The following is an 18539-nucleotide window of genomic DNA, read 5'->3' as shown; positions in this document are numbered from 1 at the left end:
CCCAGAGGGGGCATTCTGAAGTCCTGCCGAAGGGATGCTGTGCCGTGAGGGGTGAGGGGTCGCTGGAGGCCAGACCAGGGCTCCCAGGAGTCCTGCATTGAGAAGGGAGAGAGTGGACACAGGAAGGCTGCGCCTCTGTCCAGTCCTGAGGCTGGGCGCGCACACCAGGCCCTTCGAAAAGCTCACATTTTTCCCAGCTTTTCTCACCCAGTATCACTTCCTTTGTTAAGAGGAGGGGGTGGGGGAGGAGACGGAGGATGAGGAGGGAGGGGCCCGCGGGTGCCGCCGCCGCCCCCGCCCCCTCCCGGTGTGCGGAGCCCGATTGTCACTCAGCTCCCGCGCCGGGGGCGACAGAGCCACCGGTGCCCGAGTCGAGTCCCAGCCAGCTACCATCCCTCTGGACCTTACAGGCCGGCCTTGGCTTCCCCAGGAATCCCTGGAGCGAGCGGCTGCTGAAGGCGGCAAGGTGTGGGGGCACTTGAACAGAACAGCTCAGGTAGCCGGGAACTCTGCCAGCTTTGGTGACCTTGGGTAAGTCTGAGTCTCGTTTAGCCCCTGGGGCTCCCCAATGGGGGTGCAGGAGAGGGTTGAAAGAAGAGACCGGAATGCCCCCTTGGGGCAGGCCATGGGCAAGGGTCCCCGACAGAGCGGGACCCGGGGACTGCTAAGATCCAGGCACCAGATGGGTCTCAAGTGGGTGGCGCAGGGCAGGTGCGGGCACGCTGGGGTATACGGAGAAACGCCCCAGCCTTGTCCTGGGCTCCGTCCCCAGACCCACGTCTGCCACCCCAGTCCCAGGTGCGAAACAGGGGCGCTACCTCTTTAAAAGTGTCCGGGGCTGAGTCTCTGCCGCACCATGTGATTGCTTGAAAGGCCGGGCTGGGAGCTCTGCGGCGGGAGCCGGAGGACTATGAGCTGCCGCGCGGTGTCCACAGCCCAGCCCAACCCTACCGCGCGCGGCCCGGAGCTCTGTTGCCTGGAACTTTGGGCACTGCCTCTGGGACCCCTGCCGGCCAGCAGGCAGGATGGTGAGCTCCCTGTATCCTGTTCTGTGCACGAGGGTGGGCAGAGCCAGTCGTGGGAGACCCCTCTGTGTGTGTGTGTATGTGTGTGTGTGTGTGTGTGTGTGTGTGTTTGCGTGCGCGCGCGCGCGCGAGCTGGGAGCTGCCTCACACCTGATAAAAAAGCCAGTGGAGGAGTGAGCGCTGCTATTTTAAGTTGCTGAATGGAACCTCTGGGAATGATAAAGGGAAGGGACAAAGATTAGGCAGTGAAGGAGCCAGGTGCCCCTCCAGCCTGGATAGGAGCTGCATGTGCCAAGTGGGACATATTTCCATGGGGTACCTGGAGTTCCAGGGCAGCCTGAGCTCCCTGCCCCTCCCAGACAGGCTTCCCCATCCCAGGCTTCCCTGACCACACAGGTGCTTGCCTCGTGCCCCTTGGTGCCCGTCTGCTGATGTGCCCAGCCTGTGCCCGCCATGCCGCCCTCCATCTCAGCCTTCCAGGCCGCCTACATCGGCATCGAGGTGCTCATCGCCCTGGTCTCTGTGCCTGGGAACGTGCTGGTGATCTGGGCGGTGAAGGTGAACCAGGCGCTGCGGGATGCCACCTTCTGCTTCATCGTGTCGCTGGCAGTGGCTGATGTGGCCGTGGGTGCCCTGGTCATCCCCCTCGCCATCCTCATCAACATTGGGCCACAGACCTACTTCCACACCTGCCTCATGGTTGCCTGTCCGGTCCTCATCCTCACCCAGAGCTCCATCCTAGCCCTGCTGGCAATTGCCGTAGACCGCTACCTCCGGGTCAAGATCCCTCTCCGGTGAGTCCACAGTCGCTGAAGGTACTCACAGCACCGCATGATGGCTGGCTTGAGGGCCATCTAGAAAGGATAAAAGGTAGAGCATAAGACCCCAAGTAAGCCAGATGTTCTTTGGGCCATTGTGCTCCAGTCCTCACTCTGCCTTCCTGTGCTCCGCTCTGCAGTGCCAGAGAAGCAGGAGGGGGATGGGTGGCTGGAGGACTGGACTGTGAACTTACCAGTGCCCATGACCTCAGAGCTGAAGCTCTTGCAGCCAGGGAACCTGAGGCTGCCTGTCAGGCCTGGGGTAGAGGTGAAAGATTTGGAGGAGCCACTAAGGTGGGGTCACAGTGAGTGCTGGGTAGGAATGAGCTGAGCTCTGCCAGTCCAGGGAAGAGGAAGAGAAAGAGGCAGAGAAGAGATTTAGGGTGCGGTGGCAACATAATGAGGGTGGCACAACAGGGGCAGGAGCGCTGCTTCTCCAGCCAGACCCCAGCAGGCTTCCTGAAGGCACGCTTTGGCTCTCTTGTTCACCAGGTATCTCTGTGCTAGCCAGCTGTTCCTTCCAGGGCTTTCCAGCTGAACCCAATGGTCTGATTACCTTTGCCTCACTCCCACTTATGGGATCTCTGTTATAGACAGGAGGAAGGAAAAATGCTGGTGCCTCCTCTTCTTATTGCTGTTGTGTTGCAAAACCACGTCTTTGCTGGTCACAGTAGAAGTGCTTGTGCTGCTTCCAGGCAGCACTGGGATGGGTAGCCTGATGGTGCTGTCCTCAGTGTGAGTGTCCAGTCCATGTTGGGGCTCCCTGCCTGGAGCTGCCAGGCCACAATCTCATCACCAGGCAGTGCCTTGGGCCACCAAGTGCCAGCGAGTGCCTGGGCATACTGCCAGGGACTGGCCCTGCTGGGACGCTCTTGTGAGGCGTGCTTGCCCCTTCTTTGAATTCTTGCCCCTAATAGATTCCTTTTCTCCTAGGGAGCTCTGACCATCTCCAGCACCTGCCACCCCCGGCATAACTTCTCTGGGATGTAGGGCCTCTGACCTCACTTGGCCCCTTGCCCGGGTAGGCCTAGGGACCCATGTTTCTCCCTTTGTGTTACATTTGTGCACATGTAACTTTTCAAAGCCTTTCTTACATGCATTATTTTTTCCTGTTATTATCATGCTGCTGTAAGGGAGGTGGAACAGGAGCTTTTAAAGGGGAAACTAAGACTCAGAGGGTCTCCTTGAAGCTCACTTGGAGAGAAGTGTGATCTAATTATCTGCCTTCCTTCCTGATTCCCCCATGCCCAGCAGCTTGATGCCAGTCTCTCTGCCCTATCTACCTCCCTCCGCCCTCCAGGTTTTCCAGGGAAGGTGGGGTGAAGAAGGGAATGCAGCCAGAAGTCCCATAGGCTCATCCACTGAGGGGCCCACATGCTGCCATTAGTCACAGGTTGCTGCTGGGCTGCACATAGAAAGCTGGTCTCAGTGCATTAGAAGAGCAGGGCCTCTGAACCTGGCCATTATAACAAAGTGTTGCCACATTTGGAAACTCATGCAGATGTTCAGCTGCAGGAAGGCTGCTGGACAAATTCTGTCTGCTGAGTGCTGAGGTGTGCCAAAGGTCCTGTCTTGCAGTGACAGAATGTGCCCTACTTGCCCCGTGGGGCGGGCATGGCTGTGCTGGTGGGGACAGCAGGCTTATTCCTTCAGGAGGCAGCTGCTGTGGCTCTGGGGCTGGCGTCCTGGGGAGCTGTCTTCTGAGGGTGGAGGCAGGGGCCTGCACAGAGGCTGCCGTGGGCCTGAGTTCAAATCCTTGCTGGGAATTTCTAGCTGTGCAAAAGTCGCTTATTTAACCGCTTTAAGCTTTAATGTCCTTATGTATAAAAGGGAACATTAATAATAGTGCCTGCTCCCTAGGGTTATTGGAATAATTTAATGAACTCATATATGCAAAGCACTTGTATTAATATTATGCCTAATATATGCAAGGCATAGGGAGGTCTTATTTGTAGTTTTATTGTCACTATTAACATACGGCTCAAGTGTGACTGGAGAGGCAAGCCCTACTCCCGCCACTCACGCTTTTAGGTGTCATTCGGTGTCAACACATGTACACGAAGAAACACACACACAAACACATACACAACACATCTCCAAGGAGGTGTCTAAGTACTGTTAAGTTATATCTATACGTGTTTCTACTCCTCTGGTGGAGTGTTGGTGCCTCAGGGCAGCAACCACATCTTATTTGTTTCTGCAAATTCTTCAGAATGCCCAGCTCAGTGTCTGGCACATCACAGACCCTCCATAAACATTGATTGAATTGGCCAGGTTTCCGGAGCACACACAGTTGAACCTCAAGCAGATCTTCCAGAAGGCTAACCTCTCACTTTCTTGCTGTGGGCTAGACCTGTCCCCACTTCTGATTCAGGGCCATGATCACAGATGCCCCCACCAGCTCAGCGTGGCTCCTTGACAGCCACACAGCAGCAATGCCCAGGAGTGTCCTGGCACACTGGAGAGGAGCCTTTCTCCTGAGTTAGGGAAAGGCTGCTGGGGCCTCGCTTCTCAAGCAGGGATCCTGGCTGAGGTTTTGGGCCATTCTGGGCTCCTGTGTGCCACTGTCCAGGTCCCCTTCAGGAGGAACAACATGCTCTGTTCCTCTCTACGTGGCTGGAGTCAGCAGGCTGCTGGGTCTTTGAAACCCCCCTTGGCCAGAGGTCCCTGGGCACCAGGCTTGCTGGCCTGCCATGCCAGTCAAAGGTAGATGTGGCCCTGGGCACAGAGAGTCATACTGACTGAGCATTGGCGAGGTGTGTCTGGGGCACCCAGATACAGGTGTCTGCTGGCTCTCACCAAGTGGGGCATGGTTTGGTCAGTGAACCACGAATTTTCTTTCTTTCTACTTGGCAGAAAACCAAGAGAGAAAAGAGATTCACACCATATAATATGATCCAGTTACAAACTTTTTTTTTTTTTAAAGCTCAAATTGTTGATTCATCAGTAACCTGTGGTCATTTGCATATGGTTTGCATAGCAAACCTCCACATGCTTGGTAATTGAAACCCTATTCCCCTCAGCTCCTAGTTCTAGGGAATCTCTATCATTTGTCCCCTACCTCCTCACCCAGAGTTTTCTTGGTGGCACTCTGGCAATTTGGTGCCTACTCCTGGGGGCTAGTTGTAGGGAAGGGTGCTAACGGGGAGCTCCCTGACCAAACCTCTCTGTGGGAAGGAGACCCCAGCAAGGGGGCTGTCCATGGCCAGCTGGGTTGGAGTGGAGTGAGGGGTGGTGGGTTTTTGCGAGTCAGGCAGACCTGAGTTTGAACCTTGCTCTGTTACTAATTAGCTATGCAACCTTTGATAAGTTATTCAGCCTCTCTGAGCCTTTCCCCTTCACCATCTGTTAAATGAAGGGTTGGAGGCGGGGCATGGTGGCTCATGCTTGTAATCCCAGCACTTTGGGAGGCTGAGCTGGGTGGATCCCTTGAGACCAGGAGTTCGAGATCAGCCTGGACAACATGGTAAAACTCCATCACTACTAAAAAATACCAAAACCAAATAGCTGGGCATGGTGGCACATGCTTGTAATCCCAGCTACTTGGGAGGCTGAGGCAGGAGAGTCAGTTGGACTTGGGAGGTGTATATTGCAGTGGGCTGAGATCACGCCACTATGCTCCAGCCTGGGCAACAGAGCAAGACTCTGTCTCAATATAAATAAATAAATAAATAAAAAGAAATAAATGAAGGGGTTGGATTTTAGGTCTCTGAAGTTCCTTTCAGCTCTAATTCTGTGGTTCTTCCTTATCCTGACTCCTGCCAGTGCTGTGTTGGGATCCTGGGAGGGTTTTGTTGTGTTGTGTGTTTTAGCTCCTAGGGAGTGTATGCTAGGAACAATGCTGTTTTTAATATACTTCATCTCATTCAATGTTCATAGTCTCACTAGTAGAGCTTATTGTTACCCCCATTCTATAGACAATTCTTTTTTTTTTTTTTTTAAAGACAGTCTCGCTGTCACCCAGGCTGGAGTGCAGTGGCACGATCTCAGCTCACTGCAACCTCCACCTCCGAGATTCAAGTGATTCTCCTGCCTCAGCCTCCTGAGTAGCTAGAATTACAGGTTTATGCCACCATGCCCAGGTCATTTTTTGTATTTTTAGTAGAGATGGGGTTTCACCATGTTGGCCAGGCTGGTCTCAAATTTTTGACCTCAGGTGACCCACTCGCCTTGGCCTCCCAAAGTGCTGGGATTACAGGCATGAGCCACCACACCTGGCCTCTCTATAGACAATTCTTTAGCTAAATTGAGGGCTGAGGCTTAGGGAGTTTCAGTAATTTGCCAAACAGCTTGTCAGGGGCAGAAGCAGGATTTGACTCTAGGCCTAACAGATGCCTTCAACCAGTAAGCCCATGTGTATCTTGCGTCAGCCCAAGAAGCTGTAGGATTTTTGGAGGAGTTTCTAGGAAGCTGTCAGTAGGGTGATTTTTCTCGTCTGATCTTTGCCAATGACCTCTGCACTCTGCTCAGCCCCCACCCAGCATCTTCCCCTCCCTTCACCTCCACTCCAGTGGGCAGTTGAGCCCTTGGCAGTCCTGCCTCTGTCCACAGCTGGAAGCCTGCCCCACTGGGCTGCTGACCTGGGGAAGCACAGCAAGGAGTGGTGGAGGAGCCCGGCGTGCTGAGCCGGAGCGGGGAAAGAAATCTGGTAAATCAGGGCATGTTCACTTTTAGGCATCAATTTAGCCCTCCCCACCCTGGCTAGCCTGGGCTTTTCTTGACAACCCTGAAATGCCTTGTGTGCCGTCATGCCCCCGCAGGTGACTGTCTGTGGCTTGTGGGTCCCAGAACACTTGTTCTCAGGTCTTGCCATCCGCTTTCAGAGAGGTAGGCTGTCTTCAGATCCTGTGTCTGAGGATGGATTAGTCATAGGCCTGAAGTGTCTGAGAGGGAAGAGGAGTTGGAGGAAGCCCTGAAGCCCAAACTCTCACACTTGTGGACTGAGGAGGAAACCGAGGTTGGAGAGAGGAGGAGCTTACGCAAGATTACTTGGCTGGGAGTTCTTTCCTCCTCTCATCTGAATACTTGCTCCCCCGCCTCTGATGTAAAAAGCTTGAGCAGAAGAGCTCTTTGCAGTCACCCGCCCCTCAAGGAACAGAAAAGGAAAATATGCAGCCTCAGTGGGTGAAGTCAGCAGATCAGTGGCAGGCTTAGAGGGGAATGAGACGGAGGGAAGTTGCTTTGTGATTGAAAAATAATTTCTCTGAATTAGGGATAGCCTTCAGGTGGGTTAGGCCAAGCAGCTTGCTGGGCCAAGGGAGAACATGGCCTTTAATTGAAGAGGCATCTGGACTCCTTTCAAGTGTGAAAGCTTTCCCCAGCTGGCGTCGCGTGGCTTCCCGGAAGTTTCTGAGTGCTTGAGGAGCAACCTGCCGAGGTGTCAGCCCTGCGTGGAAGCCGGAGAATGGCCAGGATGCCTTTTACCCAGAGGCGGAGCTGTAGGGACCGCACCCTGACGTTTGCTGTTTATTTCTGAGCATGAAAGTAATCCATGTTGATTGTGAAAAATGGAAGAAAGAATAAAGATGGTAAAATCACCAGTAATTCTACCACCTACAGAGAACTACCATTAACATTTTGGTGTTCCCAAAAATTTTTCCACACACACGTATATATAGATATATTATTTTTACATATTGAGAACATCTATATATACATAGTTTTATATCCTATTTTATTCACTTAACATTACAAGCATTTCCCTGTGTCAACTAAAATGATTTTGTAAGGATTTTTATGGTGGTATAATATTGGATTGTATTATTACTCATCCTTTGGGTCTCAGCTAAAATGGGTTCTCCTTAGGGGGGCCTTCCCTGAGCCCCACCCCACCTGGACCAGGTTAGTTTCCTCTGTTAGGCACTTGGGTTGAATCTCCTTCTCCTTCCAAGTCCATCACTCATCACCTGGGTTGCTTTCTATTTAATGTCACTCTTTCTGGGCTTGGTAAGTTCCCAAAGGCCAGGACGACATCTGCTTACATACCCCCATTTCCCCATGCCTGGCACAGAGCAGGCATGCCGGAAACCTTTTTTGAATAAATGAATATTTGAATATCATATTTTATTTATGCATTCTTGTATCACTGGCTAATTCAATTGTTTCTGATTATTTATTGTTATGAAAAACGCTGTACTGTGTAATAAACCTGAACATGTACCCCTTAATCTATTAAAATACAAGTTGAGGCTGGGTGTGGTGGCTCACGCCTGTAATCCCAGCACTTTGGGAGTCTGAGGCAGGCAGATCATTTGAGGTCAGAACTTCAAGACCATCTTGGCCAACATGGTGAAACCTGTCTCGACTGAAAATACAAAAATTATTTTGTATTTTCGTGGTGGTGCACGCCTGTAATCCCAGCTACTTGAGAGGCTGAGGCAGGAGAAATGCTTGAATCCAAGAGGCAGAGGTTGCAGTGACCTGAGATCATGTCACTGCACTCCATCCTGGGCAACAGAGCAAGGCTCTGCTCAAAAAAAAAAAAAAAAAAAAAAAAAAAAAATTGAAATTATAAAATCAAACAAAAAAACACTTTAATGATTCACATTGTTCATAGGGTCAGAGCCAAGTCAGAACCTGGGCTGTGTCACCCAGTAAATAGCATAGGTGCTATCTGGAAGGAATGCCTTGTGAGGTTAAATATTTCCGAACTCCCTTCACTCCAACTCTCCTTTCTCCCTCACCAATTTTACCCACACTGCAAATCCCCAGGGGGCATTTGGCATTCTTTAGCCCACTTCCCCTTCTGGACTGGGTTGGGCAGGACTGTGTGGGTCCCAAGTCTAGTCCTTATCGCCTGGTCTCTTTCCTGAAATCCTCGGCATCCTGGTGGTAAGGAATCAGTGTCCCTGGGAGAGGACTTGGGGTGAGGCACATCTTGGTTGGCCTCATTCGGCAAGTGGGGACAGACATATGGAGCAGAGAGGAAGGAAGTGGAGAGACGCGGCTCCTTGGGCGGCGTGAATCACTCCTTTAACCTCAGCCTTCTTAATTCAAGCCCAGAGGGAACTATCACCTGCTACCGTCCAAAGAAAAGCCTGGCAGGTGGCCATGGGGATAAGGAGAAGGAGGAGAGGCAGGTGGGTGGGTCTTGGCATACACATCCTCTTAGAAATACTGGCTTGAAGGTGGGCAGGGAGATGGGGGCAGCTGGCAAGGGGCTTCCCTGACCCCAAGGGAGAGGACATGGGGGTACCTTGTCCTGCCTTGCTCCTTATCCTGGAAGTTTATTCCCCAGCAGAACTGCAGAGAGGTGTGGGGCTGAGGGGCTGGCAACATCCATGTATCTATTTTATAAGTGTGCTATGAGTACCTGCTATATGTCAGGCACTTTGCCAGGCCTAGGGATACAAAGATGGGCAGGCTGATCTGGTCTCTACCTCTGTCTGACAGCTCAGAGTCTCTGCTGAGATGATGGAACACGGTGGCCAAGGAGAAACTCTCACCCCACCTGTGGTGGGAGTGGGGATGGCAGGAGACTGGCCACTGATGCCTTGCAGAGCTGGGCTGGGCAGCTGGATCCCACTCCACACTCACTCCATGCAGCCTGCGTTGTGTAGGAAAGGCTCTTTGAAATTACCTTCTTGCCTCTTGCTTCCCCTTTGAGAGAGGAGGGCGGCTGACTTGTCCCTACACAGGGCCCTGGTACAGATAGACCTACTCATTCCTTAACTCATTCCTTTGTTCATGTATTCAACAAATACTTCCTGAGTGCCTCATAGGAGCCAGGGTCTGTTGAGATACTTTCATCAATAAAACAGAGATCCTCATGGAGAATGAATTCTAATGAATTGGAAATCAGATGCTAAATAATAAATGCAATACCTAAATCACGTAGAGTGTTAGAAGGTAGAATGTGCTATTGAAAAAAGAAAAAGGGGGCAGGGTAAATGGGATTGGAAATGCCCCAGTCCAAAATGGGGCTGGGAGAAAGGGTTGCAACTTTAAACAGGGTGGTCCAAGAGGCTTCACTGAAAAGGACCATTTGACCAAAAGCCTGGAGGCGAGGGAACATGCCATGCATGTGTAGGGAGGGTGTGCCATGCAGGGGAAAGAACTAGAACAGAGGCCCTAGCACAGGAATGTACCTGGAGGGTTTAGGGACTAGCAAAGGGGCCTGTGGGGCTGAGATGGAGAGATAAAGGGGGAGAGTGGTCAGAGATTATGGGCCACTGGTCCAGGTACAGCATGGAGGCCACTGGAAGGACAATGGCTTTTACTCTGAGGGGAATGGGGAGCCATTGCAGGATTGAGAGCAGAGATGTGACATGATCTGACTTAAGCTTTAAAGGATCACTCTTGTTGCCATGTTGAGAATGTGCTTTAGGGACAAGGGTGCAAACAGGGGAGTAGTTAGGCGCTATTGCAGTGATTCAGGTGAGGGAAGACGGAGGTGGCTCGAAGCTGAACGATAGCAGAGGAGGTGGTGAGAAGTGGTTAATTCTGGATGTGCATTTAAAAATTTTAACTTTTAATCCACTTTGTATCGAAGTAAAAATTTTATCCAGTAAAGTGGATAAATCTCAAGTGTTCAGCTCTATAAAATTTTGCATATGTATATACTTATATACCACTACCCCGATCAATATTTAGGACACTTCCAGCATTGTACAAGGCTCCCTCCCAGTCACTACCCTCCAAAAGGCAACCTCTATTTTGACCTTTATCCTTATAGATTGATTTTGGTTGTTCTTGAGCTTTTATAAGTGGAGTCAAGCAGTTTATACCCTTTTATGTCTGGCTTCTGAAGCTCAAAATTCTTGCCAAGATTCATCCCTGTTACTGAGTAGGATTTTCCCCCTCATTGCTGTTAGAATTCATACATTGTATGAATGTACCATGATTTGTTTAAATTCATGATGTATTTTGGAAAAAAGAGCCAAAGAATTTGCTTATGACTTGGATGTGGGAATTTTCCTATGGATTGGATGTGAGAAAGAAGAGTCAATATGACCAGACTTCTACTTCTAAGCAACTGGGAGGATGGAGTTGGCATCATCTAAGGTGGGAAAGGCTGCAGGTGGTGGAAGTAAGAAAATGAGTTCAGATTTAGACATGCTGACTTTGGCGTGTCTAACAGATATCTGAGTGGAATGTTGAGCAGGTGGTTGGATATACAAGAATGAGAGGCCTGGGCAGGTGGTTGTAAGTGTGAGAGCCATGGTATGTAGATGGGTTTAAATCCATGAGGCTGGATGAGATCCCCAAGAGAGACAGTGCAGATACAGAAGAGAGGAAGACCAATAACCAAGCATTGAGAAGGTGGGAAAAGAGGAGGCACCAGCAAAGGAGACTGAAGGAGAACTCCAGACACAGGAAGAAAACTCAGAGCCAGTGCGGTACCCTGGAAGCCAAGTGTAGACATTCCACCAAGGAGGGTTGACGAATGGGTGAAGTGAGATAAGGACTGAGAATTACCACTGGATTTTGCAAGGCCATTGGTGACCTTGACAAGGGCAATGTCAAAGGAGTGATAGGGGCAAAGCCTGAGTGGAGAAGGCTCAAGAGAAAAGAGGACTGGTATCGAGTACTCTTGAGGAATTTTGTTGCAAAGAGAGCAAAGGAACGGGGCAGTAGCTGTCAGGGGAAGTGGAAGCGAGCTATCTTACGCTGGGATTTTATTTATTTATTTATTTATTTATTTATTTATTTATTGATTGATTGATTGATTGAGACAGAGTGTCACTCTGTTACCCAGGCTGGACTATAGTGGCATGATCTCAGCTCACTGCAGCCTCCGCCTCCCGGGTTCAAGTGAGTCTCCTGCCTCAGCCTCCCAAGTAGCTGGAATCATAGGTGCATGCCGCCACGCCTGGCTAATATTTATATTTTTAGTAGAGACAGGGTTTCACCAAGTTGGCCAGGCTCGTCTCAAACTCCTGACCTCAAGTGATCCGCCCGCCTTGGCCTCCCAAACAACTGGGATTACAGGCGTGAGCCACTGCGCCTGGCCCCCTGTGTTGTTTTTTAAGATAAAAGGGAGGCTAGTGAGTTTGTGTGCTGACAGAAATGATCCAGCAGAGAGTAAAACACTAGTGATGAAACAAAGGAGAGAATTTCTAAAGTGATATCCTGGTTTAGGCTAGTGGGGCATACATGGAGAGACTGGCTTTAGACGGGATCCTGGAGGCTCTTCTGTGGCAACATGCGGCATCCGTGGGTGCAGATGCTGGTAGGTGAAGCTCTCTCCCGATTCTTTCCATTTTCGTAGTGAATTGGGAAGCAAGGTCACCAGCTAAGAGTGAGGATGCAGTAGGAGGTGTTGGAGAGAGCAGCAAGTGTGAAATAATTCTCTAAGAAGTGGGAGAGTGACTAGGCTCAGGAAGTCTAGTATAATTGAGGGCAGCATGAAGGGCCCCCCTTAAGTTCACAATGATGAATTTGAAGTGCAACTCAGCAGCGTGGTTGTGTGTTTCTCACCAGCCACGTTCGGCTGTGTGGGCCCAGGCATGGAGGAGGCAGAGAGTTCATTCCTTCATTAACTCAGAATGCCAGATTCATGACGACATTAAGGACCTTACCATGGGCAAGAAGGGGACCCGGGTCTCTGCCCTCATGGCACTTAGAGACTAGCAGGGAGCGAGAGCCCAGGGACACACCAGCAAGCAGATGGCTTCGACTGCCATTTGTGAACTTAGAGGGAGCCGTGCTGGTGTTCTCTGGGGCAGGCCCTTGTTGGTTTCTCCAAAACCCCACATCGATGTCCAGAGAGACCCACAAGGGCTTCAGTAAGGCCTTGGAGGCCTTGTGGTTCCTGCTCAAGAGTTTGGATTTTTTTCTAAGTGCGCTATGAAGCTTCCGAGTGGTTTAAGCAGGGAATGACATAATTCAAATTACATTTTAAAAAGGTCAAAAGTCCTTGAGAAAATATTAGCAAATCAAATCCAGTGATATAAAAAGGATAATATATCACCACCCGAAAAGGTTTATTCCATCTAGGCAAGGGTGGTTTAACATTTGAAAAAAAATCAATCAGTGTAATTCATCACACTAACACAAGAGAGTCACTCTGCCTGCTCTGTGGAGGATGGGTTGGAGTGGGGTTAGAGAGGATGTAGGAAGCCCAGTTAGGACTGGGGGGCAGCAGGTGGGGCTTGAGGCAGGCAGGGAGTGGAGGAGGCCGTGGAGATGGACAGAACTGGAAACATTTCAGGCATGTTAGAGTTGGAACCAACTGGAAATGGGTTGAGGTGCGATGTGGGAGAAGGAATCCAATGTGACGATGCACGCTTATGGCTTAAGGCACTGGTGGATGGTGGTGCTGTTTCTGGGGATGGGGAAGGGTGGGGAGGAAGAAGAAATTGGAGGATGATTCAGATCCTATTAGGTATCCGAATGGAAGCACTGTGATGGCAGGGCTGCTGGTGTCTTCTCTCTCACCACTCTCCAGTTCTCCTCCCCTGATGTGGTCAGGCGGAGGGGCTCTCTCTTGCCTCACACAGCCTCATGGAAGGGTCTCTTAAACACCTACCAATCCAGACATTCCCAGATGCCTTCAGCCACTCCAGCTGCTCTCTTCCCACCTTACTTCTCAGGAAACCATTGCTTTCTCAGACTGGGACCACAGCAGTAGGAACATGAGGCTTCAGGCTCCCTGAAGCTTCCAGAAGGAGACAGCAGAGTTGGGGGGCCCTCTGGCTAGGCTCCTTTAGAATGTGGCACAGTGGCTTCTGGGACATTAAGGCCTCCTATCCCTACCCCAGGCCTCTGCCCCTCCCCAGTAATGCTTAGGAGAATCCTGGCCTCTGCGTGCCTCCAGGGTCTCGTTTCTCATCATTGCTGGAACCCAGACAGTGGTCTGCATTGTGGATTGTGTTAACTCCTGCACAGTGGTTCCTACTCTGACTCACAACAATCAGGGTCCTCTCATAGCTGGTGTAGAGCACTGAGTGGCCCCATTTCAGCTAATGCAGCAGAGAACCTGGTCAATCAATAAGCAGGCATCGACAAGTGCCAGCTCTAGTCTGGCCCTGATGGCAGAGCAGGAGGGATGGGGAGCCCCAGGGTTGGCATGGGGGCACGCTGTGTCCCCGTCATCCTGGCCTGCTCGTGGCAGCCCCGTCAGCTCCTGCATGCAGAAATCATCTCCTTTTGCCTCATGTAGCAGAGAACACTTTGCACTGCAGTTGGCAGGGTTGGTGTGGGCGGTGAGAGCCAGACCTCCCAACTCTCACCATGCACCCTGCTCTCAGAGGCTACCAGTTTCCAATTCTCACTTCTCCACCACTGGGAGAGCAGGGGCTGAGACTCCAGCATGGCAAGAGCCAGTTCTCAGCTCCTTTTCTCTATGCCAACAGAACTGAGGGCTCTGATGCATACCCACCCTGCTGGAATGGTAACGCACCAGTGATTCTCTAGGGGCAGGAGATGGGATGGTCTGTTTGGAAAAAGCTCCTTTAACCTGGAATTTTTTTTTTTTTTTTTGGAGATAGAGTCTTGCTTTGTTGCCCAGGCTGGAGTGCAGTCGCACGATCTCGACTCACTGCAACCTCTGCCTCCTGGGTTCAAACGATTCTTCTGCCTCAGCCTCTTGAGTAGCTGGGACTATAGGCTGATGCCAGCACGCCCAGCTAATTCTTTTCTATTTTTGTTAGAGACGGGGTTTCACCATGTTGTCCAGACTGGTCTCAAACTCCTGGCCTCAAGCGATCTGTCTGCCTCGGTCTCCCACTGTGCTAGGATTACAGGCATGAGCCACCACACCCAGCCTAACCTGGATGTTTTTAATGACCCCCCTTTCCAAGAGGCGTCTTCCTCCTGCTGCTTTACAGGGTCACTCTAGTGAACTGAAGGGTAAGAGCAGTCTCCCCAAGCAGTCAGACTGGAGTAAAAATCATAGTTCAGGTGCTTAGAGCTGTGTTGTCTTGGATAAGTTGCTTAACCTTTCTGAGCTGCTTCCATTTCCTCTTCTGTAAAGCAGGATTCATAATGCCTCCTTCCTAGGGTTGCTGTGAGGCTAGGAGATAGTGTACATTCAAGGGCTGGCACATAGTAGGCACTCCATAAGTGGGGCTGTTACTGTTGTTAAATAATCCAAAGTTTGTTTTTTATTTACCACTTGATGTTATGTGACCACTATGATCCCTGTGGGTTCAGGTCAGTGTCAAAATGATTTGCATGCACTATGAGGGCAGGGCATGGTACCATCCAACTCTCCTGCCCATCGTAACCAGCACCTAACATGTGTCTGACTGGCACTTAGTAGGTGGCTTAATCAATGTCTGTGGAGTGAAGAAATGAGGGAATGCTCCAATGGAGGAAGGACACCTTAGTGGGGAAGACTGAGTAGCCAGGTTGGGAAGAAGTCATTTGGGTATTTTATATTCACCTACAGAAGACAAAGGTAGGTAATGGAGAAGGAAAGATTATTTAATTAAAACATCCCTAAGAGTTCAGAGGGTGGGGTGCACAGAGGGGTGAATGGGGTCACCGGAGCTTGTACAGCAAGTTAGGGTGTGAGTATCCTGGTCTCCTGACTTTCACCTTGGCTCCCTGCTGTCCGCATGCTGCCTGTTTGTATGTGGGGAAGAGTGTTGACATGACTGCTTCCAGGGTGTGAGTAATTCCTCCTGATCCCCCCTTCTCTTGGAGGCCTTGTCCTGTGCAGCTCCTGGTGGGGAGCTGGCTCTGAGGGAGCTGAAGTGAGGGCTCCCCTGGGGCCTGGCAGCTCTGTAAATTGACTCTAGGGAGGAAACCGTTCAGTGTGTTTGGGGACTCAGCAGGCTGTGCCCAGCACACACACCTGCCACAATGCCCTGTTCTCTGTAAAAACAACCCCCCAACCCACCATTATGGTCTCCTGGGATCATAACTGGGAGAGCTGATAGAGTGGCCTTGATAACAGTGATGCAAACAACATTCAGAGTGGCTGTGTCAGGTCCCAGGGGCTAATAACAGCTTAGAATAAGGGGTGTTGTCTCAGTCCGTTTCTGTTGCTGTAACAGAATACTGCAGACGGAGTGATTTACAAAGAAATAAATTTATTTGGCTCATGGTTCTGGAGGCTGGGAAGTCCAAGAGCATGGTGCTGGGATCTGGCAAGGGCCTCCTTGCTGTGTCACAGTGGAGGGCATCACATGGTGAGAGGGCAAGAGCGTGTCAGCTCAGGTCTCTTGTCCTCTTCTTATAAAGCCACCAGTTCCATTGGGGGGACCCCCACCTTGATGACCTTATCTAATCCTAATTACCTCCCAAAGACCCCACCTCCAAATGCCATCAGCATAAGAATTTAGGGATTTAAGTTTTCAACACATGAAATTTGGGTGACACAGTCAGGTGTGAAGGCATGAAGCCCCCCTCCACCACCACCTTTAATCATGACAGGAGGCCACAGTGGCTTCAGGTTCTGAAGTGGGGTGTGTATTCACATATGTACACCTGTGTGTCTCTGTGTGTGTGTGTGTGTAGGGGGTTATAGCTTTTTAATCTTTATTTATAAGTCAAAAAATGATATTCTTGGCTTCCAGACCTTTCATTCAATTCTGCTTGCTCACTTCCATGCAGCCCCTGCCCCTAGTCCCTCATTCTCCACGGGCCAGACAAGAGTCTAATGGTTTCCTGTTTGTGCCCCACCCATTAATCCTTCTTGATGTAGTTTACATGTTCAAGACAACAAGTGTTTTCTGACGGCATAAGTCTGTCCTCAAGGACGTAGACCACAGGCAGTGCGGAGACAGGCACATTTCCAACTGCCGCGGTGGCAGGAGGCCTGAGCAGGCCTGGCCCACGTCCAGGCACACAGTGCAAGGCCACCTCCCCGGCCTGGAGGCCAGCCCCACACCTCCTTCCACCTGTACTCAACACTCACTTTCCTTGTCTCCCAGTCAGTCTCTTCTTAACCTGTTTAAGAGTTATGGAGAATGATAAAAGAAAGGGATTTGACATCAAGACCACCTCTTACACACACACACACAGCTGTTCCCTTCTCTTGTCTAATTTCTACTTAGTCTTTAACACTCAGCTCAGATGACACTTCCCCCAGGAAGCCTTCCTTGTTTTGGCCTGCATGTTCCCACGGCTCCCTGTGTTCCCCTTTAACTTAACCCTTATCAAGTTGCACTGGCCTGTGAGCGATTTGAAGGTGGGGTCCAGGCCTCTTCATCTCTCTACCCACAGTGGTGGATGGTTTCTGCTGTTTCAGTATTAATGAATCACTGAATGAATGGTAATAGTAGTGACGCTTGTGTGCCTAGGATTGCTAGGCCCTGTGCTAAATACTTTATATAGATTATCTTGCTGAAATCCTTGCACAATTTTATGAAGAGTCCCTAATAGTATTTTATACTAATAAATTAAATAATACATCCCCATTTTTCACATAAGAGAGCCGAGACTCAGGGAAATTAAACTACCAGGTAACAGCCACACAGCTAAGTAAAACCAGAGTTGTTGAATGAATAATTGAATGCATGAATGAAAAGATCTGTACTTGAGCCTTGACTCCAGTGCTTGCTGCTGGGTGACCTTGAGCAAATCACTTACCTCTGCGGGTCTCAGTTTATAGGATGGGCACCATTCCAATCCCCACTGCGGAGCTGTCTGTGAGGCAGTGCTCTTGGAACGGGAGGGAGAATGGCTTCATTGTTCAGGGGTGAGTTGGCTCTGAGTGTGCCTGTGGAGGGGTTGCCCTGACAGGAAGAGTAGGGCCTAGAGAATGTCCCCTCCCTGTCTATGCAGACTTCAGCTGTGGGAGAGACACCGACTCACACCCACCTCCTGTGCAGAGGCCCCAGAGCCACCTCATCCTCAAGGGATTCAAGCCCAGTGCCAGCGTACAATTCAACCACTGTGGTCTCCCTCGCCGCCATCCCCAAGGCATGGCTCCCTACCTCATGTGCCTGGGAGTTTGAATTCAGTCCACAGTCAAGACTTGAAGAAAAAATGTTCAAAGGAGGAGAACCAAGGACAGGGGAGGCCCCCACCGCCCACCAGACTTATAAACCAATGTGTATAAGAGGTGGCCTTGATGTCAAATCCCTTTCTTTTGTCATTCTCCACAACACCAAGGCCTAGACAGGTTAAGAAGACACTGACCGGGAGACGAGGAAAGTGTGTTGAGTCCAGGTAGAGTGAAGTGATCCCGCAATCTGCCCAGCACAGGGGAGACTTGGGGCTGGGAAAACAGGATGCCTGAACTCTGGGCCTGGGCGCCATGGTGCCCACTTGGAGGCCACCTTCCTCTCTGACCTGCACCCTCATTAGTAAATGGGAATGGCAACCCAGCCTGACTTCTTGGGGTTGCTGAGGCAGGTCTGGCTGCCTGTGAGGATCCGGTGAGTGGTGGGTGTGTGCAGGGGCTGACAGAAGGGAAGGGGCGCTGAGAGTCACAGAATGCTGAGTGCAGCCTGGAGGGACACAACACAGCTTGGGCTTTGGAGTCTGGCTGGCCGAACCAGTCTCCCAGTCCCAGCTCTGCCACCTGCTTGCTGTGTGCCCGTGGCTATCCTCTCTGAACCTCGGCTTCTACGTCTGTGAAGTGGAACTAATATTATGCGCCTCACAGGACTGTGGAGGGAACCAGTGTGTAACCACCATCTTTCTCCAGTTTCAGGGGCTCATTCTTCTTTTCCTGCTGTTTGGTGGGAGGGAGGAGGATGGATGGATAGTGGCGGGTGTGTCTGTCTGTCTCTGTTGTGGTTGGGGTGGACAGTGTGGCTTGAGGAGTTCCTGTACAAGCCTGCCAAGGCCTGAAGTTGGC

The 18539-nt window shown here is 50.9% G+C and overlaps 1 protein-coding gene across 4 annotated transcripts in view; it reads left to right on the top strand.

Annotated features, from left to right (window-relative positions):
• Positions 1–296: 296 nt before the first annotated feature.
• ADORA1 (adenosine A1 receptor) overlaps positions 297–18539 on the top strand; it is a 41570-nt gene continuing 23327 nt past the window's right edge. Inside the window, exons 1-3 of one of the 4 annotated variants that reach the window (XM_011990497.1) lie at positions 310–531; positions 874–1028; positions 1422–1819. In XM_011990497.1, the coding sequence (XP_011845887.1) occupies positions 1479–1819 (341 nt within the window). In that variant the 5' untranslated portion in view covers positions 310–531; positions 874–1028; positions 1422–1478. Of the gene's footprint in view, positions 532–842; positions 1029–1421; positions 1820–18539 lie in introns of those variants that run through there. The other 3 variants (XM_011990498.1, XM_011990496.1, XM_011990495.1) reach the window with 3 other exon arrangements.

Source organism: Mandrillus leucophaeus, unplaced genomic scaffold, assembly GCF_000951045.1.
Source record: "Mandrillus leucophaeus isolate KB7577 unplaced genomic scaffold, Mleu.le_1.0 Scaffold38, whole genome shotgun sequence".
Taxonomy (NCBI): Eukaryota; Metazoa; Chordata; class Mammalia; order Primates; family Cercopithecidae; genus Mandrillus; species Mandrillus leucophaeus.
Note: the sequence above shows the minus strand (reverse complement) of the source record. Positions and strands in the feature narration are given on the sequence as shown.